The following is a 22,494-nucleotide window of genomic DNA, read 5'->3' as shown; positions in this document are numbered from 1 at the left end:
TTCTCTGCTTCAGTTTCCTCTATATTTATGCCCCAATTCCAATGTCCTTTAATATTACCTTTGCTTTTTTCTATCTTAAAATTCAGATCGAAGAGAACGATGCTAAAAGCCATATTTTCCAAATCAGCATCAGCCAGTTCTTGAGGAAAGGAAACTGAAACTAAGTGAGGCTGAGAGGAGAAAGGAAACTGAAACCTGTGCCCTAGGAATAAAGACAGGCTGCGGTGCAAAGGTGCGCCCAGTCCGACGTAGAGGTTCAGCGGCGCCAGGTCCTGAAGTTTCCACTGGAGCTCGGCGCCGGGTCCTCTCTCCTCCACTTTCCCTCGGTTAAGCGTGCAGTTCTGTTGCTCTGTGGACGCTACATGTTCAGGACCCGGGATTCCGGTCCTGAGTCTGGGGTCCGGGGATTCCAGTCCGAGGTGAGGAGAGAGGTGCTTCAGCGCCAGCTAGGTGATGGGGAGTGTCAAAGTGAAGGATGTCCCCAGGGAAGGGCTGGAGCCGAGCTGTTCCGCGGAGGGTCGAGGTCTCTTTCACTTCTGAATGGATTGGTCTGGATAGTGGCTCCGGAGTTGCAGAAGTAGGACACCCGCTGGACTTGCAGAGGCTGCATTGCACTGACTGCTGGATCCCAGAGGCCGGGCATGGGGAGAGGCAGAGGAAAGGGTTGGGATAGTGGAGGTGAGCGCGGAGGTTTGGAGAGGTGTGCGCGGAGGTTTGGAGAGGGAAGCGAGTACAGGCATTTGAGGGGCCCTCTTCAAGGGGAATCTGGGCTCTTGAGGTACAACTAAGGGAAGTCCAATGTGATGACCTTGGGTATTGACAGCAACAAGTATGTTTCCTCCACGCAGAACCCAGGGCCTGCTCCAGGCTTTCAGAATCTCAACCTGCACTTTAATAAGGTATCCTAAATGATGCCTATGCACCCTTAAATTTCAGTGGCTTGAGACAATTTATGGCTTACCTCTTAAGGGTTAAAGGTGTTGTTCCTGTACTGCTGGGCGTGGTCCCAGCATCTCTGTTGGCTGGGGCAGGCAAGAGGATCGCCATGTTTGAGGTCCTCCTGGGCAATTTAGTGAGACCCCATGTTAAAAAAAAAAAAAAAAAAAAAAAAAAAGAAGAAGAAGAAGAAGGAGAAGAAGGAGAAGAAGGAGAAGGACTGGGGATGTACTTTAGTGATAAGGCACCCCAGGTTCAATCCCTTTAGGAGCCAAGAGGCAGGCATTACTTTTCTATTGTTACATAATGAATTACCACATCCGGTGCCTTAAAACAATAAGAATTTATTGTTTCTGTGGATCTGAAGTCCAGGCAAAGGTTAATGGAGTCCTCTTGCCCAGTATCTCACTCAGGGGAACTCAAGGGCTGTCCTCTCCTCCCAGGCCCTGGGTTATTAACATAATTTTGTTGTTTCTTTGCTGGCGGTTGGTTGGGCTTACTCTGAACCTTTAGCTCCCACCCTCACTCAGGTCCCTGCCATTAGGCCCTCACCAAGTGGCTATGCCTTCCAAGCCTGCAAGACACTTTCTCCCTTGTCTGCCACCAAAGGGTCTATTACATAATGTAACCTAGTCATGGGAGAGGCTGTTCCATTAAGTTCACGGGCCTGCCACTCTCCAGGGGAGGAGATTATGCAAGGCTTGTATGCTAAGGCGGTGGACCCCTGGAGACCATCTACACGTTCTGCCAGCCGCCTCGGATTGGCTGCCAGGGCGGGGTTTCTATCAGCCACTTCACCATTTCGCTCTAATACATGACCCACGGTTTCCTACTCTTCCCTTCTTCTTCCATTCTCTTGCCTTCCACTCCCATTTCTTCCTCTTTCCGGCTTCCTTTGTAAGATTTTTTTTTGAATCAGAATGCGAATATGATTCTGACAATACTGTAATTAGACGATATACTTTTAACGTTTCTTTAATTTCCTTATAACTTATTTGTTTAGATGTGTGTCCTGTAGAGATTTCCCCAGTCCTTTTGATGTCACTTAACATGGTTCTCTGTCCTCTAAATGTCTTGTAAATTCGTAGTCACTGCTATAGACTTGATCAGATTCAGGTTTGATTGGGGTGGGGGTATTGGGCCAGAGTTTTTCAGGGATGTTGAAGACACTTTTATTTTTGTCCTACTTTCACCTAAAAATACTAAGACCTGTTACTGCTCTAGAAGCTGTAAAATGGTGAGATTCTACAGTTCCTCTTCTGTTTATTAGCTGGATCACCTCTCCCTGTGCTACTGCTTAGTAATCCAATGGTATAGTACTTATAAGAAAGGCAGAACTTCTTGATTCTAGAAGTCATTTTTTTTTTTCACATATTAGCCTTAATTTCTATCTCTGGACTTCCTGTTGTGAAAGATGAGGAACTTAGCATGCATTCTTCTATTCTTCTTTTTCCTAGACCCCTGATTCATTTTATTATTATTATTATTATTATTATTGTATCATAAAGGTTTATTATGTTTTCCAGACTTTGTACTGTGAATCCAATTCTTGCAATTTGTTTCTATGTTGAGTCATAAGTGGAAAACCAATAAAGAGACAGTTACAAAATTATGTTTATGAACACATTATTCACTGTCAAAACAGTCTATATATCTGGCTAGGAAATGCAGTTCTCCAATATTGAGACTACTTTTTGAAATAGACCACGACAATTGAAATAGACTGAATTCAAAATATTGTGGACTCCCTTTGCTTTATAGCTTAATTAATTTCTGTTTTACTGTTTCTTGATTATCCTCATGTCCCTTCCCATTTTCTGTACTTCCTTTACATAAAATTATCATTAAGATATATGGTTGGTGAAACTTCTGACTTAAAGTCTAGTTAATGTCATTTTGCCTTTTCAATGAATTGAATCACGATTTGGATGAAGAATTCTAGCTTCAAATTATTCTCCCATTAGAAATTTGAAGACATTGTTTTCTTTTATCAAAATATCCAGCACATTGCTTATTTTAATTTGTTCTAACTGTATGTCAGGCACTTATGGTAAGCCATTTGTATACATTAGTTCATACATTTAAATAACTTGAAAACAATCAGATGGAAATAATATTATTGTCATTTTACAGATGATTAAATGCAAAGAAAATAAATAACTAGTCTAAATAATAGAACTATAGAGTGTGCTTGAGAACTACGATTAACTCAGGTCATCTGTCAATAGGATTCATGAGTTTATTCACTTCACCTATGTTTTAGAATCCATTTCTTCTCAGCTCTCTGTTTCTCTATTTTTAGAGCTCTGTAAATCTAAAGTGTAGTTTTCCTTTTTATCATTATTTCTGCTCAACACTTGGAGGAACTTTTGAACATAAATGTCTTTTTTATTTCATTACAGTCTAATAATATTATATTGCTTTGCAAATATTGATTAATTTTTCTGTTCACCTGTTTTAGAATCCTTTTTTTCCTTTGTCTTTTTTTCTGGAATTACCATTCTATGCTCTGAGAACTTTTTCATCTATCATCTGTATTCCTTAGTATTTTTTCAATTATTTTTATATCTCTTTGTCTTTTGTTTCTCTCCTCTAAGAAACTTCTCGGACTTTAATCCCCTGATCACTAACTTGAGATTCCAGCAGGTTCATTTTATTGTTCTGAACATTAATTTTTTTTTGAAATTATGTTTTTAATTTTTATAAGCACTTGCTCTGTTTCTCTTTGTGATAATATTTTATTTGATATCTTTTTTGATTCTTTGACAATACTACTTAGAAATTTTCAAAGCTCTATTCTGTTTCTTAATCACATTAGTCATCTGATTTCTTATTTTCTTTTTGCCTCTGGTGTTTGGGGATTCTAATGTGTGTGTGTGTGTGTGTGTGTGTGTGTGTGTGTGTGTGAGTGTTCATTCAGCTATTTTTCTATAGTATGCCTCTTTCTGAAATGAGGGAGAAGTGTGGATAAGAACCATGAATTCTATACAAATGTTAAGGCATGTATGTGTTTAGTATAGAGTTTAATACAGAAGAGTTCTGGTAGGGTATGTGAGAGGAGTGTAGGCAGGCAGGCTGTGGAATCCCTTGGAATCCCTTAATTGTCAAAGTAAAGAGAGTTTTATTCTGCCATCATGGTTACTGTTAAAAAAAATAGTGCTGTGTCCAGAAGATACCCACATCTCATTAGAAATTATGATTATTTTTATAGAAAACTATGCTAGTCTTTTCAATTTATATGGGTTATTTCTTCAAATATTTTCTGAGTTGTCAGGACAAATATACTCAATTTGTTTGGGGTGAACTATTTAATATATAAAACAATTAGGTCATTATTTTGTCCTAGCAGTTCCATTAAAAAAAAAAAAAAAAGTTCTGGAGCCACTAAGGATGCTGTGAATGTCTGGAAACTTATAAATTAGCTTATTACATCTTGCAGAATCAGACACTATCCCTTCTGATGCTCCCCTTTCTTCTGTGACATCCTCAGCGTTAATTTTCTTTTGCTTGTTCAGGTCTGACTGACTTGTCTTTTTCCTTTTGAGCTGCCTAAGACTTGGAGAATTGAAGGAAGACAGCACAGCTATGTAAAGTTAGCAAGTTCTCAGGAAAATGTCTGAAAGTCCTTGCCTGGGCACAGGAGCCTTAATAGTCTGATCTGTGCCTGCCTTTCCAATCTCACCTCCAGTTGGTGCTTTGCCTTGTAGAGTGACCTGCAGAGTCTCAATCTTGTCATGCAGCTCCACATTTCTGTGTATTAGACCGGTGATGATTTGCTACCTGCAACATCTTTGCTTCCATAAAATTCTTCATCTGTCCATCATACTGCATTGTTTGATTTCATTCTCCTTAACCCCCACCAGGGTGTGAGGACCACTCTCCATACCCACTTGGCTGTGTTGCAGCGAGTACAATGCCTAGCAAAGAGTAGATAATCTATCACTCACTGAAAAAGATGGTAACTGGGTGAGCAGGCGACCGTGTTTATATTCCTGTTTCCATTAAGTGTTTCCTCAATGTCGCAGCCCACAGTATTTTCTTTTTTCTTCAAACTGTCTCAATTTTAAAGTCCTATGCCTTCTTTCTTTTTGATTTTTTAATATTATTTTAGTTTATCAGAGTGCATCACCACTGTATGTTCTTCCTTCATGTTGTGAAAAGGAAATCTACATCTACGCATTCATCTGTCAATCATCTCTCTGTATTTAATGTTAACAGCCTTAACACACTGTGTGGCACATGCCTATTTTGTTTCCATGACAAGATGGGTAAGTGCATTTTCTTCTGCCTCTTTCATAGTTCTTTCTGTTATCTTTTCAGACTCTTCCACCTCTCTTCTGCTGATTATTAAATATTAGTAATCCTCAAAATTGGATTTTTGCTTCCTTCTCTTGTTCCATGAGGATATCCTCCTGCTGTTCAAGCAAACTAATCTATGCCAGTGGCTCCCTTACCATTCATGACTCAATTCTACAGAGCTAGCTCAGACCTTGAAATTTGACTTCTAGACCTATATATTTAATTACTTACATGACATGGCCTCTGGTAAGTCTTGAAAGTCTGCAATATCAGGTTGTCCACAAATTAACTCATAATTGTTGCTTTAAGGTTACAAGGTTTCATTACAGGGTTTCCAGATGAGGAAATGACCTATTATCCATTTCATTGCATGAGCTAGAATCCTGATTCATCCTTGATGATCCCCTTTTCCTCTCTTCTTCATCCATTACCAAATTATGTCAAACTCACCTTCTAAATTATCTTTGAAGAAATCCACATCTTTCCAGCTTTACTAACACAAACCCCCATCAAACTATGATTACGTGAAACTATCATCATTATTGTCCTGAAGAGTAGCTTTCTCTCTTCTCTACTAACAAGAATGTTACACTCTTCTTATCTGTTCCCAGTACTGTCACCAAAGTCATCTTTGCAAAATGCAGTCATTATAATGCCACCTGCTTAAAATATATTAGTGGCTAAACTTGTATTCTAGGATGGAGAGAAAATCCTGTCTATGCCCTCAAAGGCCCCGCATGTCCTTCTATATGTCCAGATCTGTCTAGCCCAGCAGGCCCTTCTTCACCTTCCCCACTCCATTTCCATTGGCAACTCCAAGAGCAGCTCCGTCTGTGTACCTTCATACTATAGAGTTTTTACACGTAGTGTTTTAGTGCTCCCTCTGCTTGGAATGCTACGTTCTCCTTCTTTGTTCAGTGAGTTCTTGTTTAATCCTTTGGAAACCATCTTCAGCATTACTTCTTTAGGGAAGCTTGCTCTGACCTCTTTGTTACTTTTGAGATTTTCCATCGTTTATAAGATTATGTGATTAATATAACTGTCTTTCCTGATAGTTTTAAGCTCCTGGAGAACTAACTGCATGTTGACTTGGTTCATTCTGGTATTTCCATCGACTAGTATTTTGCCTGACACATAATAGTCATTCAGAATCTATTTGTTGATAGAATAAAAATGTTCTTATTTTTCTTTTTTCTTTGTAGGTCCGCCATTTTCATTAATCATTATCTTTTAAAGGGACAAGAGGAAAGAGCATTTGGTATATATTTAATATTTGCCAGTTCAGATTGGAGACATGGCAGCAATCAGAACGGGTAATTTTTAACTTAAAATATTTATAGAATTATAAAATATAAGCTATGCAGATTTAACGGAATTAAAGTAACTGTATCACAGTTTCTAATTTCTCAAAAACCGACTTAAAAAGGTTGGACTGAAAATAATCCACTCTCTTTGTCTTTATAGATTACACTGTGTTCTCAGAGATAATATCACAGTTCATTTTGCAACAAATGCCAGAAGCTGAGTGAGTATTTTTGTAATTATATAGAGCTGTGAAATCATATATTCCCTGTTTCTTATACATCTATTTGGCCTTACTCTTTAAAAAAATATTTAGTTTTTAGTTTTTTTAAGTGGACACAATATCTTTATTTTACATTTATGTGGTGCTGAGGATCGAACCCAGTGCCTCATGTATGCTAGGTGAGCATTCTACCACTGAGCCACAACCCCAGCCGTATTCAGCTTATTCTGACCTATCTATCTATATGTATCTCAATATATACATATGTACATATGTATGTAATGTAGATGCATTATAATACATCAATAGACAGCTGTATAACTACATATATTCAGCTAATTCAGTTATGAATATTCAATAATAATGCCACCCAGTTTTGAGTCATTATTTAATTTATATGTGATTTCTGTTTTAATTCTGTGTTTTTTTCATTTTAGCTATTCCAGTTTATTCAATGATTTTGTTGAATCTGAATTTTTTCTGATTGATGGAGATTCATTACTTATCACATGTATATGTGAGAAATCATTAAAGCCGGGACAGAATCTCCATTTTGTCTACCTGGTGGAACGCTATCTCATGGATCTTAATAGTAAAGGAGGGCAATTTTCCATAGTTTTCTTCAAGGTAATTTGACAATTGAGTTCTTTTCTATGATTTGAGTTTCCAATCCAAAATTGTTTAAATTATTTTGTACTTTTTTCTTTTATAACCAAGTAAATGTATTTTTAAAAGTTTAGAATATTTAAGGGAGAGAAAAGAAAAAAATATTAGCCACAGTCTTAATATTCTCAAATCACAACACTTAACCTTATATTTTTTATTTTCAATTATGGAACTTTATTGTAAGGACACACACATTCATGAAGGTAGATGAGAAATCTCCTCATCAGTAGTCCATCTGATCTCTGGGTTGTAATTCGCCAGCTCTGAGAACTATTTCTGTCTTCAAAACTCAGCAGTAAGTTTATTTGAGCACAAAATAAAATGTGTTTTTGCCCAGCAAAACCCACCAACTGTTCTTGGTTATTGTTTGCTCTATAGTAAGTACGTTTGAGAGAACCTTATTTAGTGATCTTTTTCTGATTAAAATATAATTAATAAAAATTTTACAATTTTGAATGTATAACCATATTACTCCTTCCTCATTCTTTTCCTAAAGGAAAGCTAACTACCCAAGGAGTTTGGTGTGAGTCTGTTCAATCATTTCACAACCCACATTATTGTTATATTTTTGAACATTGCTGGTTGCCTGCTAGCAACATTTTGAATGAAGAGCTAGAGTTCTTCTGGATTAATGTATACAATTTAGTTGGCTATGCAAATTTTGGTCTTTTGAGAGAAACTTTTGCTCCCTAAGGGAGGTCATAATGGGTTAAAACAGTCCTCTAGAGCAATGTGATCCATCTCAGTTCTCCATTCCAGATAATTTCTATCTATCACTGCTTTTTATGTAATTTCTCTTGTCTCTTTTGCATTGAGATTGGAGAGGAAAAGATTTAGATAATGCAAAGAAAGACTGAGGTAAACCCTGAGTAAACCCTGAGTATTATTGTTTTGCTTTGCAGGGGAAACATTTTTAATATCTGAATTGTAATTTATGGCATATCGGGATGAAGGGCAGTCAAAGTTTTAGGGTTTATTTTCAAGATTATATGACAGAACAAAATAGTTGGATTTGATTCCTGTAATGTCATTAATGGTATGACTTCACCAACAAAAGTAGAAAAAAAAAACATGATCATTTCAAAATAATATACTTCATCACCTTCTCCACAGGATGCTGAGTACGCATATTTCAACTTCCCTGAACTTCTTTCTTTGAGGACCGCTTTAATTCTTCATCTTCAGAAAAATACCACCGTCAATGTTTGCACTAACATTTCTGGATGCTTATCAAACGAGTGGAAAATTTTCTTGGAAGAGAATTGCCCATATTTTCTGGTAGTCGCAGATGAAGGCCTGAACCATCTGCAAACAGATCTTTTCAACCTTCTCATCATTCAGTCCTGGTCCATGGAGGTCAACGTCGTGCTTTTCTCAGGCCAGTCATCTGATATTCTCCGACTTTATGGCTACCTTATGCCAAGCAACTATAGGAATCAGATGTTTTTTTGGAAGGTAATTTATATCAAAAAAGCAACATTTATATTAAAATTTTCTAAATTAATTGACTCAGTTTTCCTTCCACTTCCTACTTGGGAATTATCATGGGCTTAACAGAGAAGTATAGGAAACTAATAATAATGATCATTATCATAGTAATAAATAGTATTAATACATATTGTTATTCAATTGTGCTTGGCTCTTCTTATGAATGATTTTTATTTAACTTGTGCACAGTCCCATAAGGTAGTTGGTAGTATCATCTATATTTTATAGATGAGTAAATAGATACTTGAGTAAGTGATCTGCTCATTATCAACACTGAAAGAGTAAGAGAACAGAGTTGAGAGGACTCAGTATGACTCCAGCCCCCATGTCCTTAACTACTGTGAGGCATACTGACTCCGGTTTAATAAAGGTAGAAAATGAATTAAATTGGAGTCAAAAGTTCTGTCTTTATTGCTGAGATATACTATTAAAATGATAGTTAATATGATGACCTCAATAAGAACACAATAGAGTGAGCTAATAAGAAAAAAAAAGGAACTGAGTTAAGTTTGTTACTTCATTGAAAATCTCAAGAGTAAAAAATGTGTAGTGACTTTATAAATAAATCTTGTTTCTATTTATTTTTCACTACTTGTAGTGAATTCTGAATATGAAGTTCATTCTACAGTTCATCACAATAATTTTTGATCAATTAATTTTTTAATCACTCTTTGAGAATTGTGTCAAAACCCAGGTGACTATCATAAAATGTTAAAATAGTTTATTTTGCTTCAGTTAGTATTCCTATCATCAAACTATTTCCACCTCTGGTTGCCTACTGTGAGCAGGAACAACCCTGGCATTTGTTTTTATATTGAGAGGGAGGAAGTATTGCTAATCAGTTCATTTTATTCTGTTAGAGTGATTTCTGAATCTGTTTTAAGAGTGTCCTGCAAACATTCTGGCCAATCTCTCCTTAAGGACACTTTTTTAATTAGAGGATTTTATTCATGATAAAATGATTTATTTCCTAATTTTTTGGAATTTAAAGAGGTATTTAATCAATCAATTGTGGACACCTTAAATAGAATTAGGAACTCAATAAAATGCATTTTATTAATCCCAATGAGGAGCACTTGAAATATTGGTAATGGCAGTTGCAAGGATGATGGGTACCTGTGGAGAGGTTATGCTCTTTGCTATTCATTTAATGCAACATGTTTTATTATGATAAATATGTTTTAAATAGGTAGTTATGTTTGAAATTTTGTCATAATAAAGTACATTCCATTAAATGGGCATGATGATTTTTTGGAGGGTGTTGGAAATGTTCTAAAATTAGCTTGTGATGACTGTTGCACTATTTGGTAAATTTGCTAAAAGCCTTGAATTGGACATTTAAAACAAATGAGTTTTATGTTATTTTATTTATACCTTAATGAAATTATTGAAAAATATAATGCATTATTCTCCTAAGAAAGATAAATTAGTGCTCTTTGGCAAGCTTACAAAACATTGCTGACCATCTGCAATTACGTTAGTACAGTTTCTATTTTTACTGAAAATATATTATAATATAATTATACCTTAAGTATCTGATTTTCTGTAGTTGGGAAATAATTATATATTTGATTTATGGCAATTTATCTGACTTTCCTCTGTCTTGCAGAATTCAAGGAACATTTTCAAGATTTACAAAACCCTGCTTAAACAATTGGAAAAATACAGAGTTTTAGCCTTAGAACCTCTTTTGGGAAATTTAAAATGGGAAGAGATGATGAAAGAGGTAATGAAACTTTAAATTTTTTATTTGAACTGATTTTTTAATTATAAAAAAGCTTAAAAATATGTAGATTTTTCATAATTCCTTTCCCCCCAACTCTTTCCCTGATGCTAATTTCTTTCTTTCTTTTTCTTTTCTTTTCTTTTTTTTTTTTTTTTTTTTGTGGTGCTGGGGATTGAACCCAGGGCCTTGTACATGCCCTGCCCTGATGTTAATTTCTAATGTAGCCATGTGCATTAATCAAAACCAGGAAATTAACATTGGGATGGTAGTGTTAACTAAGTTTCAGATCTTATTTGAATTTCACTTATTTTTGTGACTAATATACTTTTTCTGATTTAGAATTGTATATAGGCTACCCCATTTACTTAATTGCTATGTCTTCCCGGTCCCTTCCACTCTGTAATCATTCTCAAACTTTCCTTGCCTTTCATGACCTTGACAGTTTTGAAGAGTATTGATGTTGTGTTTAAAATATCCTTCAGTTTGGGCTTGCCTGATGTCCTTTACTGTTTGGAATGAGGTTATGCATTTTTAGCAAGAATGTCACTGAATTAATTCTGTGCTCTTAGTGCATCACAGCAGAGCTCATGATGTTGGTGTGTCTTAATATTGGCTAAGTTGCTTGGTCCATTGAGAGTTTTTTCCTGGTGAGAAGTTATTATTTCCCTTTAGAGTTCATAAATATTTTCAGTAATATTCTTTGTGACGATGCAAATTATGTTTTTTCTTACACTTTTGCTAACTAATTCTAGCCACCATCAGTGAAACTTTTGTGCAGTTATTTTGGATATTTTTGCCTAATGCTGATTTTCTATTTCACTCTTTGCTATGTTCCATAACTGGAATTCTATTTCAAGAGAGCAGTCCTAATTCTGCAATTTGTTTGTTTATTTGGTTAATTATGTCAATGTGGACTAATGGGTATTTATATTATTAGTTAAAATTCAGTATTATAATTATTTTAGTGCTGAGATTGTTCCTGGTTTGAACATTGGAAGCTCCTCCAGGTTGGCACCTGCCTTCCTCTATAAGACTCTAATCTTTTGGGGCATTTTCCTACTTTTTGAAATCCCCAAATGTTCTGGTCTCGTCTTACATTTTTCCTGTCCCAGCCCTGAAATTAATCATTTATCCTATGGGTTCTGGTTGTTTTTATTGGAAAATGGCAAAAAGAAGCCCAGATATGGGAACTCTGTTCATTGCTACTGAAGTATCATTGCTAATAGGTCTTCCCAGAAGACAGAGCTGGTAAATGTATGTATACTAATCCTTGTGTGTGCAAATGTCTATATTTTAATTATCAGAATTTCCACCTCGGTATTTACCTACTTACCTTTCTATATTAAATATCATGTGTTCATACTGTTTTCTTTCACTTCAATTCAATTCCATATGTTCATTTTATTCTTCCCTTTATCTGTAATTTCTTTCTTGAATTGTGAGAAATCCAGCTTTCAACTTATTCTCTAAAGTGTATCTCACTCACCCACTCCCTTTCTATTCCTGATCAGGAACCTTTCTCTCAGGAGGTCTTAAGGGTTGTACTCTAGGGGCTGCAAATCTGTCTAGGAGAGCCATTTTGTATTGGGCAGTCACTGTGCGGGGTTAGCAGCTGGGGACTATGGATACCTGCCCAGCTTGTGTTCTAAGCTGGGGTTCACCACAACTATAGGTAACAACGAAGGTGTCCCAGGATGGAGGCGTCTGCTTTCAGCGATGGAGTGTCAGGTTGGATTGGGGGGCCCAGTCAGAGGCATTGGGCGATGTGTTCAAAGATGCAGCTCAGACCCAGTGTGGGCTCTACGGGTGTCAGCGGGGCTGTCCTGGGCCTCATTCTTTACATCTGCATTTTAATGATTTCATTGAAATTATTTTCTCACTTAAAATTTTGTTTGTAGTGTTTTAATAGAAACAATTATAGTTTTACATTTATAGTTTTATAGTCCTATTTATCCGTTTTTTTTTTTTTTTCTGTGTGGTTTATCCTAGTAAGATCACTTATGGATAAACATATTCATTTAGAAATCTAAATGCAGTCACAAGTTACATTTTGCTTCTGTGACAGGCCGATGAGACTATATCTCTGCTGAAGCAAATCTGGCCCGAAGGATCTGACATTCGACGTGTCCTCTGTGTGACTTCATGTTCACTGTCTTTAGGAATGTATCATCGCTTTTTAGAAAACAGAAAGAAGTCCTCTTCTGGTCAGGTAAGTGACATCCAACAGGTGTGCTTTTTTTTTTTTTTTTTTAGTATTTTTTAGATGTTGATGGACCTTTATTTAATTAATTAATTTATTTATATGTGGTGCTGAGAATCGAACCCAGAGCCTCACACAGGCAAGGCAAGCGTTCTACCACTGAGCCACAAGGTGTGCTTGTTTTACCTCTCCTGGTAAAACAAGGAATGGAATATGATGTTGGAATTTTGATAGGAATTGCTATGAATATGTATTGCTTTGTGTAGCATGGATATTTGCACAATATTAATTATTCTTATCTATGAACATGGACAGCTTTAATGCATTCCCCTTTGATGTTCTGTAATGTACATCCACCATTTTCTCCATTTGATTCTCATGTTTATTCATGTTTTCCCCTTATTCATGTAAGCTTCAACTAGAGGAACAGCAGTAGAACTTATATCCATAAAGAAACATCTGCTGTGTTGCTCTGTGATTTAATGTTTTACTGTACAGATGTTTTACCTAGTTCACATTTAGTCTAAATCAGGTAGTGGGAGGAAACAAGAAGGGGTGTTATCGCATAGTGGAATCCTGCTCTGCTGCCATGTTTTGGAATCCGTATTCATCATGCCAATAATCCTTACAACAGCTTTTCAAAGCAGGCATTATTATTCCTTTTCACATATGGGAACACGGACTGAGTTTCAGGTATTCCAGATAACATTCCTCAAGCCAAAGGAGTTAAATAGCCACATGGATTAAATTCAGGCTTGTCTTGCGCAAATTCCATAATACCACAGTCCTGAAAGAACATGCCTCCTGTGTTGTTTTGATGTCATCCTAACTGAAGAGGTACTACAGTTCTTTAATTATTTATGGCTGGTAAGGTCAACAATCTGTGGTCCAGCCTGGATTACCTCTACATCTAAACATTCATCTCTACATGTACTCTTGTATGCACACACACATACGCATACACATCACATAGCCACATGTACACTGGCTATTTTGATATAATCAGTACTGGGGTGTTTTTAACTAAAAATCCTTGTTAAGGAAAAAATGAAGTTTTACCTCTATCTTCCACAATTTCAGAAGTGTACCACGATCACCATCTTTTCCTCAGCATTGTTTTTATTTTGTTTTCCATCTCTCTCTCTTTTTTAGTATCAGGAATTGAACCCAGAGGCGCTTAACCCCGGAGCCTCATCCTCAGCCGTTTCTTTTTTTATTTAAAGACAGGGTTTTGCTAATTTGCATAGTGCCTCACCAAGTTGCTGTGCTTGGCTTTGAACTTGCAATCTTCCTGCCTCAGCATCCTGAGCAGCTGGGATTTCAGGCATGTGCTGTAGTGCCCGGCTCAATCTCTCTTTAAATATGCACTTAGTGAAACATTTCTCCATGATTCAGTATGCTATTTGAAACCATTCTCATAAAAAAATAGCAGTAAGTCAAATTGACCTTTGTGGAACTTCCAACCATTGGACCCTATTTGGCCCTCTGGAGGTGCCCTGATGGAGTCTTACTCTTGCTTCCCTGTCAACCATGCAAACGTTTGAGGATAACAAAGACGTATTGTCCCTTGGTGTCCACTTCCTTACCCTTGTTGTCATAGGGCATGTTGAGGTGCTATGTGGTGTCCTCATCCTGGTAACTTGCAATATTACTTTTAACCTATGGTGCTTTGGGCAACTAGGACAATTAAGATGCGGCTCCATCCATACAGAGTCCTGTGGGTTCTTGACTTTTTCATAGTTTGATCAGCTCATGTGAAGACCAGCTTAACTGAAAATCCAGAAAAATGTCTTACTTCAATAGCTATTAAGCTAGAAACTTCCTTTTTACTTTATCTCAAATATGCATAAATGCAGTCAAGTTCATTAAGGAAAGTACTCTTGGCATGCAGAGTGAAAAATGCAGTAATGCTTTCATTCCTGCACAAAACAGTGTGGCTCCTAGCTATTGTGGTTCTGCATGTTTAGGATGCAGTTTTTTGTAGGCTGCTGTTCTCTGGTTTACCATCTCTATTTTATTTAGGTGAACGATCATTGCTTAACCCTGAAGGAGGCGAAAGATTTGTGTAGACTGCATTGTCTCAGTGTGGTGTTTCTTCTCCACTTGCCTCTTTCTCAAAGAGCACGTTCCAGATTTATCACTTCCCATTGGATTAAAGGTGCTCAGCCTTTTTTGAAAATGGTAAATATACTCTTTTATTAGTTTATTGTTCTTTTGTTTCCCCCTGTTTGGTGGGTTAAAAACCACAATCATCTTTAAAACAGATTTATATGTGCACAGTATTGGCCCTTTGGGGCTTTAAAGGTTTGATTGCTTAAATCAATCACTTATATAGTTTCAACAACTACATTTGGCAGTACTAACAAAATGTCATGATATATATCCAAAGTAAAAAGTCATTTCTATCTTTCCTTCTTCAAATATCTTTCAAGATCAGGTTTTTATATCATCCACTGTAGGAGATTGTTGGTGACCATGCGTTCTACTCCAAAAAGGAACAGAAGAAGCCAATGTAATACTTTGGGGTTCATTAGAGATGATAGCTGGCTTCAGGAAAATAGAAAATAAAGACTTCAGGAAAATAGAAAGAAAAAGCAAAAGAAAACTTCCCTAGAGACCCACCACTCAGATCATTGCTGGCAATTGTTAATATTTTGGTTTATTCTTTTCGAGTTCAAATGCATGGATTTTTCTGTTGTTTTTTTACATTGGAACCACACACACATGTGCACACAAACACACACATACACACAATTTTTTCCTTATATATAAATACAAACATATATATTTTTTCACATCATTGGTTAGCATTATATATATACATATGTATGTTATTATACGTATATATTATATATAAATTATATATATATAGTTTTAGATGGACACAATATCTTTATTTTATTTATTTTTATGTGATGCCGAGGATCAAAGCCAGTGCCTCCCCTGTGCTAGGTAAGCACTCAACCACTGTGCTACAACCCCAGCCCCTAGTTAGCATTATTTTTTGTGAATACTAGTTATCTTTTAATGGTCTACTTACTCATTTCTCTATTATGTAATGTTAAAAAGACTTTGATATTTATGCTACAAATGCTGTTATTGTATGAGCTTTTTCCTTTTAACTTGAGGTTATTCACTTTGGCTTGATACCCAAAATGAAATTAAGTAGAATAAATAATATGGACATTTTTTTAAATATTTATTTTATTTTAGTTATCGGCGGATACAACATCTTTGTTTGTATGTGGTGCTGAGGATCGAACCCGGGCCACACGCATGCCAGGCTAGCGCACTACCGCTTGAGCCACATCCCCAGCCCCTAATATGGACATTTTTAAGGATATTGATACATGTAGTCAATATGTTCAAGAAAAGTGTTCTATACCCAATCAATTAATTAGAAGCCAATCCACAAACATTTACCTAGAGCATATGTATCCTGCTTCTCTTGGGATAGGTTAAGGAAAAAAACTTACCTGTCCCACTCCAACTCTTTATCAGAACTACATTTTGCAAAGAAGACAGATAATGAGTTTTTAACAATTGCTATGAAGGAGGAACTGTAGGATGTTTTACAATCTGATAATATGAAGATCCAACCCAGTTTGCAAAGGATGGTTTTGCTTAAGGAGTAAAGTGAACCAAGTCCTGAAGGATGGGTAGGAGTTAGCAGGATGGAGAAATAAGGAAAACCGGATTCAGAGAGAATCAGCAGCATGTGTGATTGTCCTGAGGATGATATTATCAGGGAGTTAAGATCCAACTCTTTTAATAGGAATAGAGAGAATGAGGGTTGAAGCAGAAGAAGCAGATAAAAGACAAGTCAGAGGGGATCCTGTAGGGCCTGATAAGAGAGTGGCCATGTCACTTGATCGTAAGAACTGAGAATCAAGTGGTTGGTTTCAAGCAGATCAAGGGCACTTTTATTAAAAAAAAAAAAATCCCTGCCTTGCAGTGTAGACAGAGCATTGTAGAGGCAAAACAGCAGATTTGGGGACATTGTGTGTCTATTATCTTAGTCATATAAAGATATTGATGGTGTTAGGGTCTAAGGAAGTGGCCTTTGACCATTGGTGGATCTGGTTATGTTGCTTGTGTGGAACACTGAATAGTGATGTACACTTGAACACAGCCAGACTGAGTGGTGGGCACCCCTTTCTTACCGAAACAAGGATGGCACTTGCATAAATGCTTTGCATCAAAGACTGGCATGTGAGGTATACAGGAGATTCATGAAGGAAACTGACCCTGATTAAAAAGGAATTGATTTGGACCAATTTTTCTGGGTAGTGCATAGATTGCATTTATTATATTAGCACCATGTGGATATAAGGTCAGTAATTGAAGGTCAAGTATAGGAAAACACATTTATTGAATATTTTAAGTGTTTGAACACTCATAATTGTTTTAATTAAAAGCTTTTTAAAGAGTTTTGGGATGCAGTAAATATTAGATGGTGTGAACATAGCACCATGGGATTTCTGTTGATGTTTATATGAGGAAATACATACCTGTATTCCAAATCCCACTGCAGAACTTTCCTCAAAGTATTTTGATAGTCTATCAGGAGGCTGTAGTCTACGATTCATTAAAAGAGGGTTAGGAAGATTCCATTTCTAGCTCCTATTTAATTTACTTTAGACATTTTAACCTAAGTCCCTTTAGGTTAATATAGTAAACCTGGTGATACTATGTGTCAAATATTAAAATAAGACATTATAGCATCAGTATTATTATGCTGTAGCTTTTGTTGTAAATCCATTTCTCAGAAATATTTAACTTTATTTTGTTGAAGTTATAGTGATTAAGTTATGTGTACTTAACTACCAAAGGGTGTGAATGTAATACTTGTGGTATTGATTTACAGGTAAATTAAAAAAATTTAACCTAAAATTGTCTTTTATGAAGAATGTTCTATGTAGTTTTTTAAAAAGGCATTTGAAAGAATTAGGTAAAAATGACATTGTAAAACTCTATAAATTTGCGATGGTTTTAAGATGACCCTGCAGAACATGCTTTCTAACTTATGTGATAGAAATATCAGTCTTTAATTGGGATGACCTGGATTGCTGGAAGTGATAACAACACCACTATTTATTCTGCACTTGCTCCACATGTGTGTCCTTTATTTGTATCACTTCATTTAGATACGAAAACAGTCTTTTTATTTCTTTATTTTACAATTGAAAAATTGGGGCTGAAAGAAGGTGACCCACAAGCACAAGCAATAAATGGCCACGTTGAGATAGGACTTCTGCCCTGTCCAGCTTCGAACGTACACCCTCTGCAGTAGTGTCTGGATTTTCCATGGTCAGTCTCCCTTCTCTTCTTTCCCATACTCTGTAGTCCCTGCTGTTGGCAGCATCCTGTAGCTTGAAATGTAATTTCAGGAGCCCCCTGAGATTTTTACAATAGAGGATGTTTTTTGAGAACTTAGGAAAAAGTAACCGGGAAAATCTGTGGGAGAGCTCAGGGAGGTCTACTGTGGACCTTGGCAGTGGAGGCCACACCAGAGGCACTTCTTGTATCAAGTGAATGAAGTGAGGCCCCATTACTGTGATGCTTTCAAATACTTTGGTTCACTCTAGGGCATCATGGGAAAGAGATCTGGGGAAAAACCACATGGCAGTCATTCTCAAAGTGTGGTTCCTGAACAATAGTGTCAGCAGCACATGGAAACTTCTTAAAAGTGCAGATTCTTAGGCCTCCCCTGAGAACTACTGAGTCAGATGCCCAGCAATGTGTGTTTTATTTAACAGCCCTTCCAGATGAGGCTCATGCTAACTTTTGAGAACCATGGTTCTATGGCTGTGTGCAGCTTTTTTGGTGGTTTATTCGTGGATATAACTAAACTATAGGTAAAAGGTTCCTGCTTCCCTTGATATTTTTAACTTCATCTTGAACTTTGGGCAGCCTCCTTGACTTATGTGGTTAGAACCAGGCTGTGTTGTACATTTAAAACAAAAATATCAGAGTGGTTGTACCAATTTTCAGCCTCACCAGCAATGTATCGAGTGTGCCCTTTTTTCCATATTCTCACCAACATTTATTATTACTTATATTCTTGATAATTCCTATTCTGGCTGAAGTAAGATGGAATCTCAGTGTAGTTTTAATTTGCACTTCTCTATTGAGATTCCTCAGAAAATTTGGAATGGAACCACTATTTGACCCAGTTATCCTGGTCCAGAGTATATAGCCAAAAGACTTAAAATCAGCATATTACAGTGATGTAGCCACATCAATGTTTATAGCAGCTTAATTCATGATAGCGAAATTATGGAACCTAGGTGCTCTTCATCAGGTGAATGAATAAAGAAAACATGGCATATATACACAATGGAATGTTACTCAGCCATAAAAAGAATGACTTTATGATATTTGCTAGCAAATGGATAAATCTGGAGACTATCATGCTAAGCCAAGTAAGCCATTTCCAAAAAAACAAAGGCCAAATGTTTTCTCTGATATGTGGAAGCTAACCCACAATAAGGCAGGGGTTGAGGGTGAGGGGAAGAATAGAAGTTGTAGATTAGACAATAGGGAACGGGGGAAGGATAGGGAGGATAGGAAAAGAAAAGACAGTAGAATGAATCTGACATAATTTTTCCATGTACATATAAGAAAACAACACAGTGAATCCCACCGTCATACATCCAGAAGATTGGGACTCTCAATAGAATAAGATATATTTCACGCTTGTAATTATATCAAAATCTAGTCTGCAGTCATGTATAACTAACAAGAACCAATAAATAAATAATAAAATAAATATCAGATTTCATAAAATTAGTGTGAAAAACATGCAAACTGTTGGTTAATATTTTCAACATTAATTGCATGCTAACATGATAATATTTTAAATCTATGTGTTAAATCAAATAAATTACTATAATTTATTTCAGGTTGTTTTTAATATAATTTCTTGAAAATTTGAAGGACAACTTGCCCATATTTCATTTCTATTGGACAGCACGAGGTTAAAGTTCCACATCAATACAGATAAATTAATTGTTCCTGAATTGTCTCCATTTGCAACGCACTTGTGTTTTGCTTTTAAGGGGTGTGGGGGCAGAGAAGCTTCAGTCTCCTCTTTCAGTTTATCTGAAAATGACCGCTAATTGTCATTCACTGAAAGCTTTACTAGGTTCTGATTTGGGTCCACTCTACCAGGAACTCAGTGTGATCAGTGAAGAAACTCTGCCTGTGCCCTTTGGGAATATAGCCTCCCAGCCTAAACCCAGTGGGTGCACAAGGTGCCTGGGAATCTTTGAGTTGAAGGATTCAGCATATTATAGATCCCTGAATAATCAAAAGCTTTTTAAATGGTCTTTCTACCTGAAAGTAAAATTGGAAAATATTAAAACCTAAGTAAGAATAGAGGCATATTTGAAAGCAGAAGTATTTCTATAGCTTTGAGACTATATCTACATATCACAGAGTAAGGAAAAAATATTGAAAATTGAATACAGATTTCCTTGATTTGGAATAAAGAACTGGACTGGATTCACTTGGAAGGAAGTTTTGAATTTAATTTTTGCTTTAATCTTTTAAGTAATGAAGCATTCATCAGCACCCAGCCGGAGTGGGCTTACATATTAATAAGAATTGAAACAGTCCTGCCCAAATGTCTTATAAGTTGAATTACATAAGTGTATAAAGTCATTCTATATTGCTAATATGAAAATTGTAAATACGTTGGTTTTATTTTCAATTTCAGAAAAGGTGGTGTGAATATTCCATCCTAAGTAATATAAACACTTTCGAATCTTGGAATCTGAATTTAGTTCACCTTTCCGACTTAAGTGATGAGCTTTTGTTGAAGAATATTGCATTTTACTATGAAAATGAAGATGTAAAAGGTATAACCTTACTATATAATGATAATTAAACTTTCATGCAGAGATAAATATTGCAGAGGTTTTAAATCTTCAAAGAAATTTATTGAACTTCTAGCATATAAAAGCAATTATTTTCCTTTCTTTTAATCTTTGTTCATTTATGTAAATAATTTTTACTTAGTTATAATCAGAATGAATATTGAATTTCAAAATATTTATTTCACTTAATATCACTCCAAAAGCATTTTGGGGAAAAATATTTATTTATGTGTAAGGCATTTCTAGATAATTTTAGCAGTTAAATTTTTCCTTTAAGTTCATGCATAATATTTCTTAATAAAATTACTCTAATTAATGTGATTTCTGCTAGTAGATTTTTTTAAAAAGTACCCTTTTCCTAAAAGACAGGTATTTTTTATATATTTGTTATGTGTCATTTTTTTTATATCTTTGGCTTTTTAAAATAGTTTTCTTAGAATAAGTCTACTGACGTTTCTTTTTTGTTAAAGAAAAATAAAAACCATTGTCACAGAACCATAACTGAGCTTTATTGAAGCTTTTTAAAAAATATTTTCAGTTGTGGATGGAGACAATACCTTTATTTTGTTTATTTATTTATTTTTATGTGATGCTAAGGATTGAACCCAGTGCTACACGCATGTTAGGCATGTGCTCTATCACTGAGCTACAATCCAGCCCTACTGAAGCTTTTTTGACAGCTTGGGTTTGGTTACTTCGTATTGCTAACATTGGAATGAAATGACTACCTGGAAATTCAGTGGTCTTTTACTAATTTTTCATATCTCCAAAATCATAGCTATATGCATTTTTATTGACTGTAAAGTTATGCATGCTATAACATCTTAAAAGCATTAAAGAATAATGAAGAACATTAAATATTTACCATCTGTTATCCTTAGTAACTATAATTATAATTTTAACACTTATCAAATAGAAAAACAAGAACAACTTTAAAATCTGCTTAGTCAACACCAGTGACCATTTTCTTCTAGGTATAATATGTATCTCACTGAAAACATTACTATTTGACATATAGTTAGAGCTCCATAAATTTAGTCAAACTGTATGCTTCTATAGTGTTTTTCATTGTTATATAGGCCTACATTTGAATTTGGGAAATGCTATTATGAAGGATTATGAACATCTCTGGAACACTGTATCAAAGTTGGTAAGAAAGTTTAATGTGGGAAATTCATTTCCTTTGAGGACAACAAAACTTCAGTTTCTTATAAAGTCTCCATCACCAATCAAAGGTAACAGATTCCTAATTTAATCCAAAATATAAGCATTGTTTCACTGAAAATGTTTTGAAAGTACCACTGACTTAATGCTGCAAATATACATACTTTTCTGTTATTATACATTTTAATAATTGTCATATGTTTGGGGTGGTATGCAATGACTATAATTTGGAAGATTTATATTTTGTTTGCAATTAGTGTTGTTGCCAATTTAAAAAATGAGCCAGATATATGTGAAATTCTATTTTCAGCAGTATGGAAATTTGGATTAACTAAAAAAAAAATCTCCTAGTTTAAAATGCTTGAAATCTGAATTAAGAGACACCCAACATTCCTGTGTTGGGGGACAGGAAGATGTAGTTTAAAGGATATACATTGGCATTTATGTAGGATGCACCTCTAGATATCTATTGTACTACATGAGGAATCTAGTTAATAATATTAAATATTATATTTAGAAATATGTATGGTAGATACAACATGGTGAAATTGTAGAACGTAAAAAATAAAGAATCTTAAAGTACCAGTGACACCTACAAAGGAAAAAGATT

The 22,494-nt window shown here is 35.6% G+C and overlaps 1 protein-coding gene across 1 annotated transcript in view; it reads left to right on the top strand.

Annotated features, from left to right (window-relative positions):
• The first annotated feature begins 254 nt into the window (after nt 1-254).
• Ddx60 (DExD/H-box helicase 60) overlaps nt 255-22,494 on the top strand; it is an 84,334-nt gene continuing 62,094 nt past the window's right edge. The window contains exons 1-10 of the mRNA XM_076853648.1: nt 255-419; nt 6,438-6,548; nt 6,700-6,760; nt 7,198-7,387; nt 8,540-8,881; nt 10,524-10,640; nt 12,706-12,849; nt 14,863-15,021; nt 20,561-20,702; nt 21,800-21,955. Coding sequence (XP_076709763.1) covers nt 6,530-6,548; nt 6,700-6,760; nt 7,198-7,387; nt 8,540-8,881; nt 10,524-10,640; nt 12,706-12,849; nt 14,863-15,021; nt 20,561-20,702; nt 21,800-21,955 — 1,330 coding nt within the window. The 5' untranslated portion in view covers nt 255-419; nt 6,438-6,529. The remainder of the gene's footprint in view (nt 420-6,437; nt 6,549-6,699; nt 6,761-7,197; nt 7,388-8,539; nt 8,882-10,523; nt 10,641-12,705; nt 12,850-14,862; nt 15,022-20,560; nt 20,703-21,799; nt 21,956-22,494) is intronic.

Source organism: Callospermophilus lateralis, chromosome 4, assembly GCF_048772815.1.
Source record: "Callospermophilus lateralis isolate mCalLat2 chromosome 4, mCalLat2.hap1, whole genome shotgun sequence".
NCBI classification, from domain to species: domain Eukaryota; kingdom Metazoa; phylum Chordata; class Mammalia; order Rodentia; family Sciuridae; genus Callospermophilus; species Callospermophilus lateralis.
This window is presented reverse-complemented; position numbering and strand designations above follow the sequence as displayed.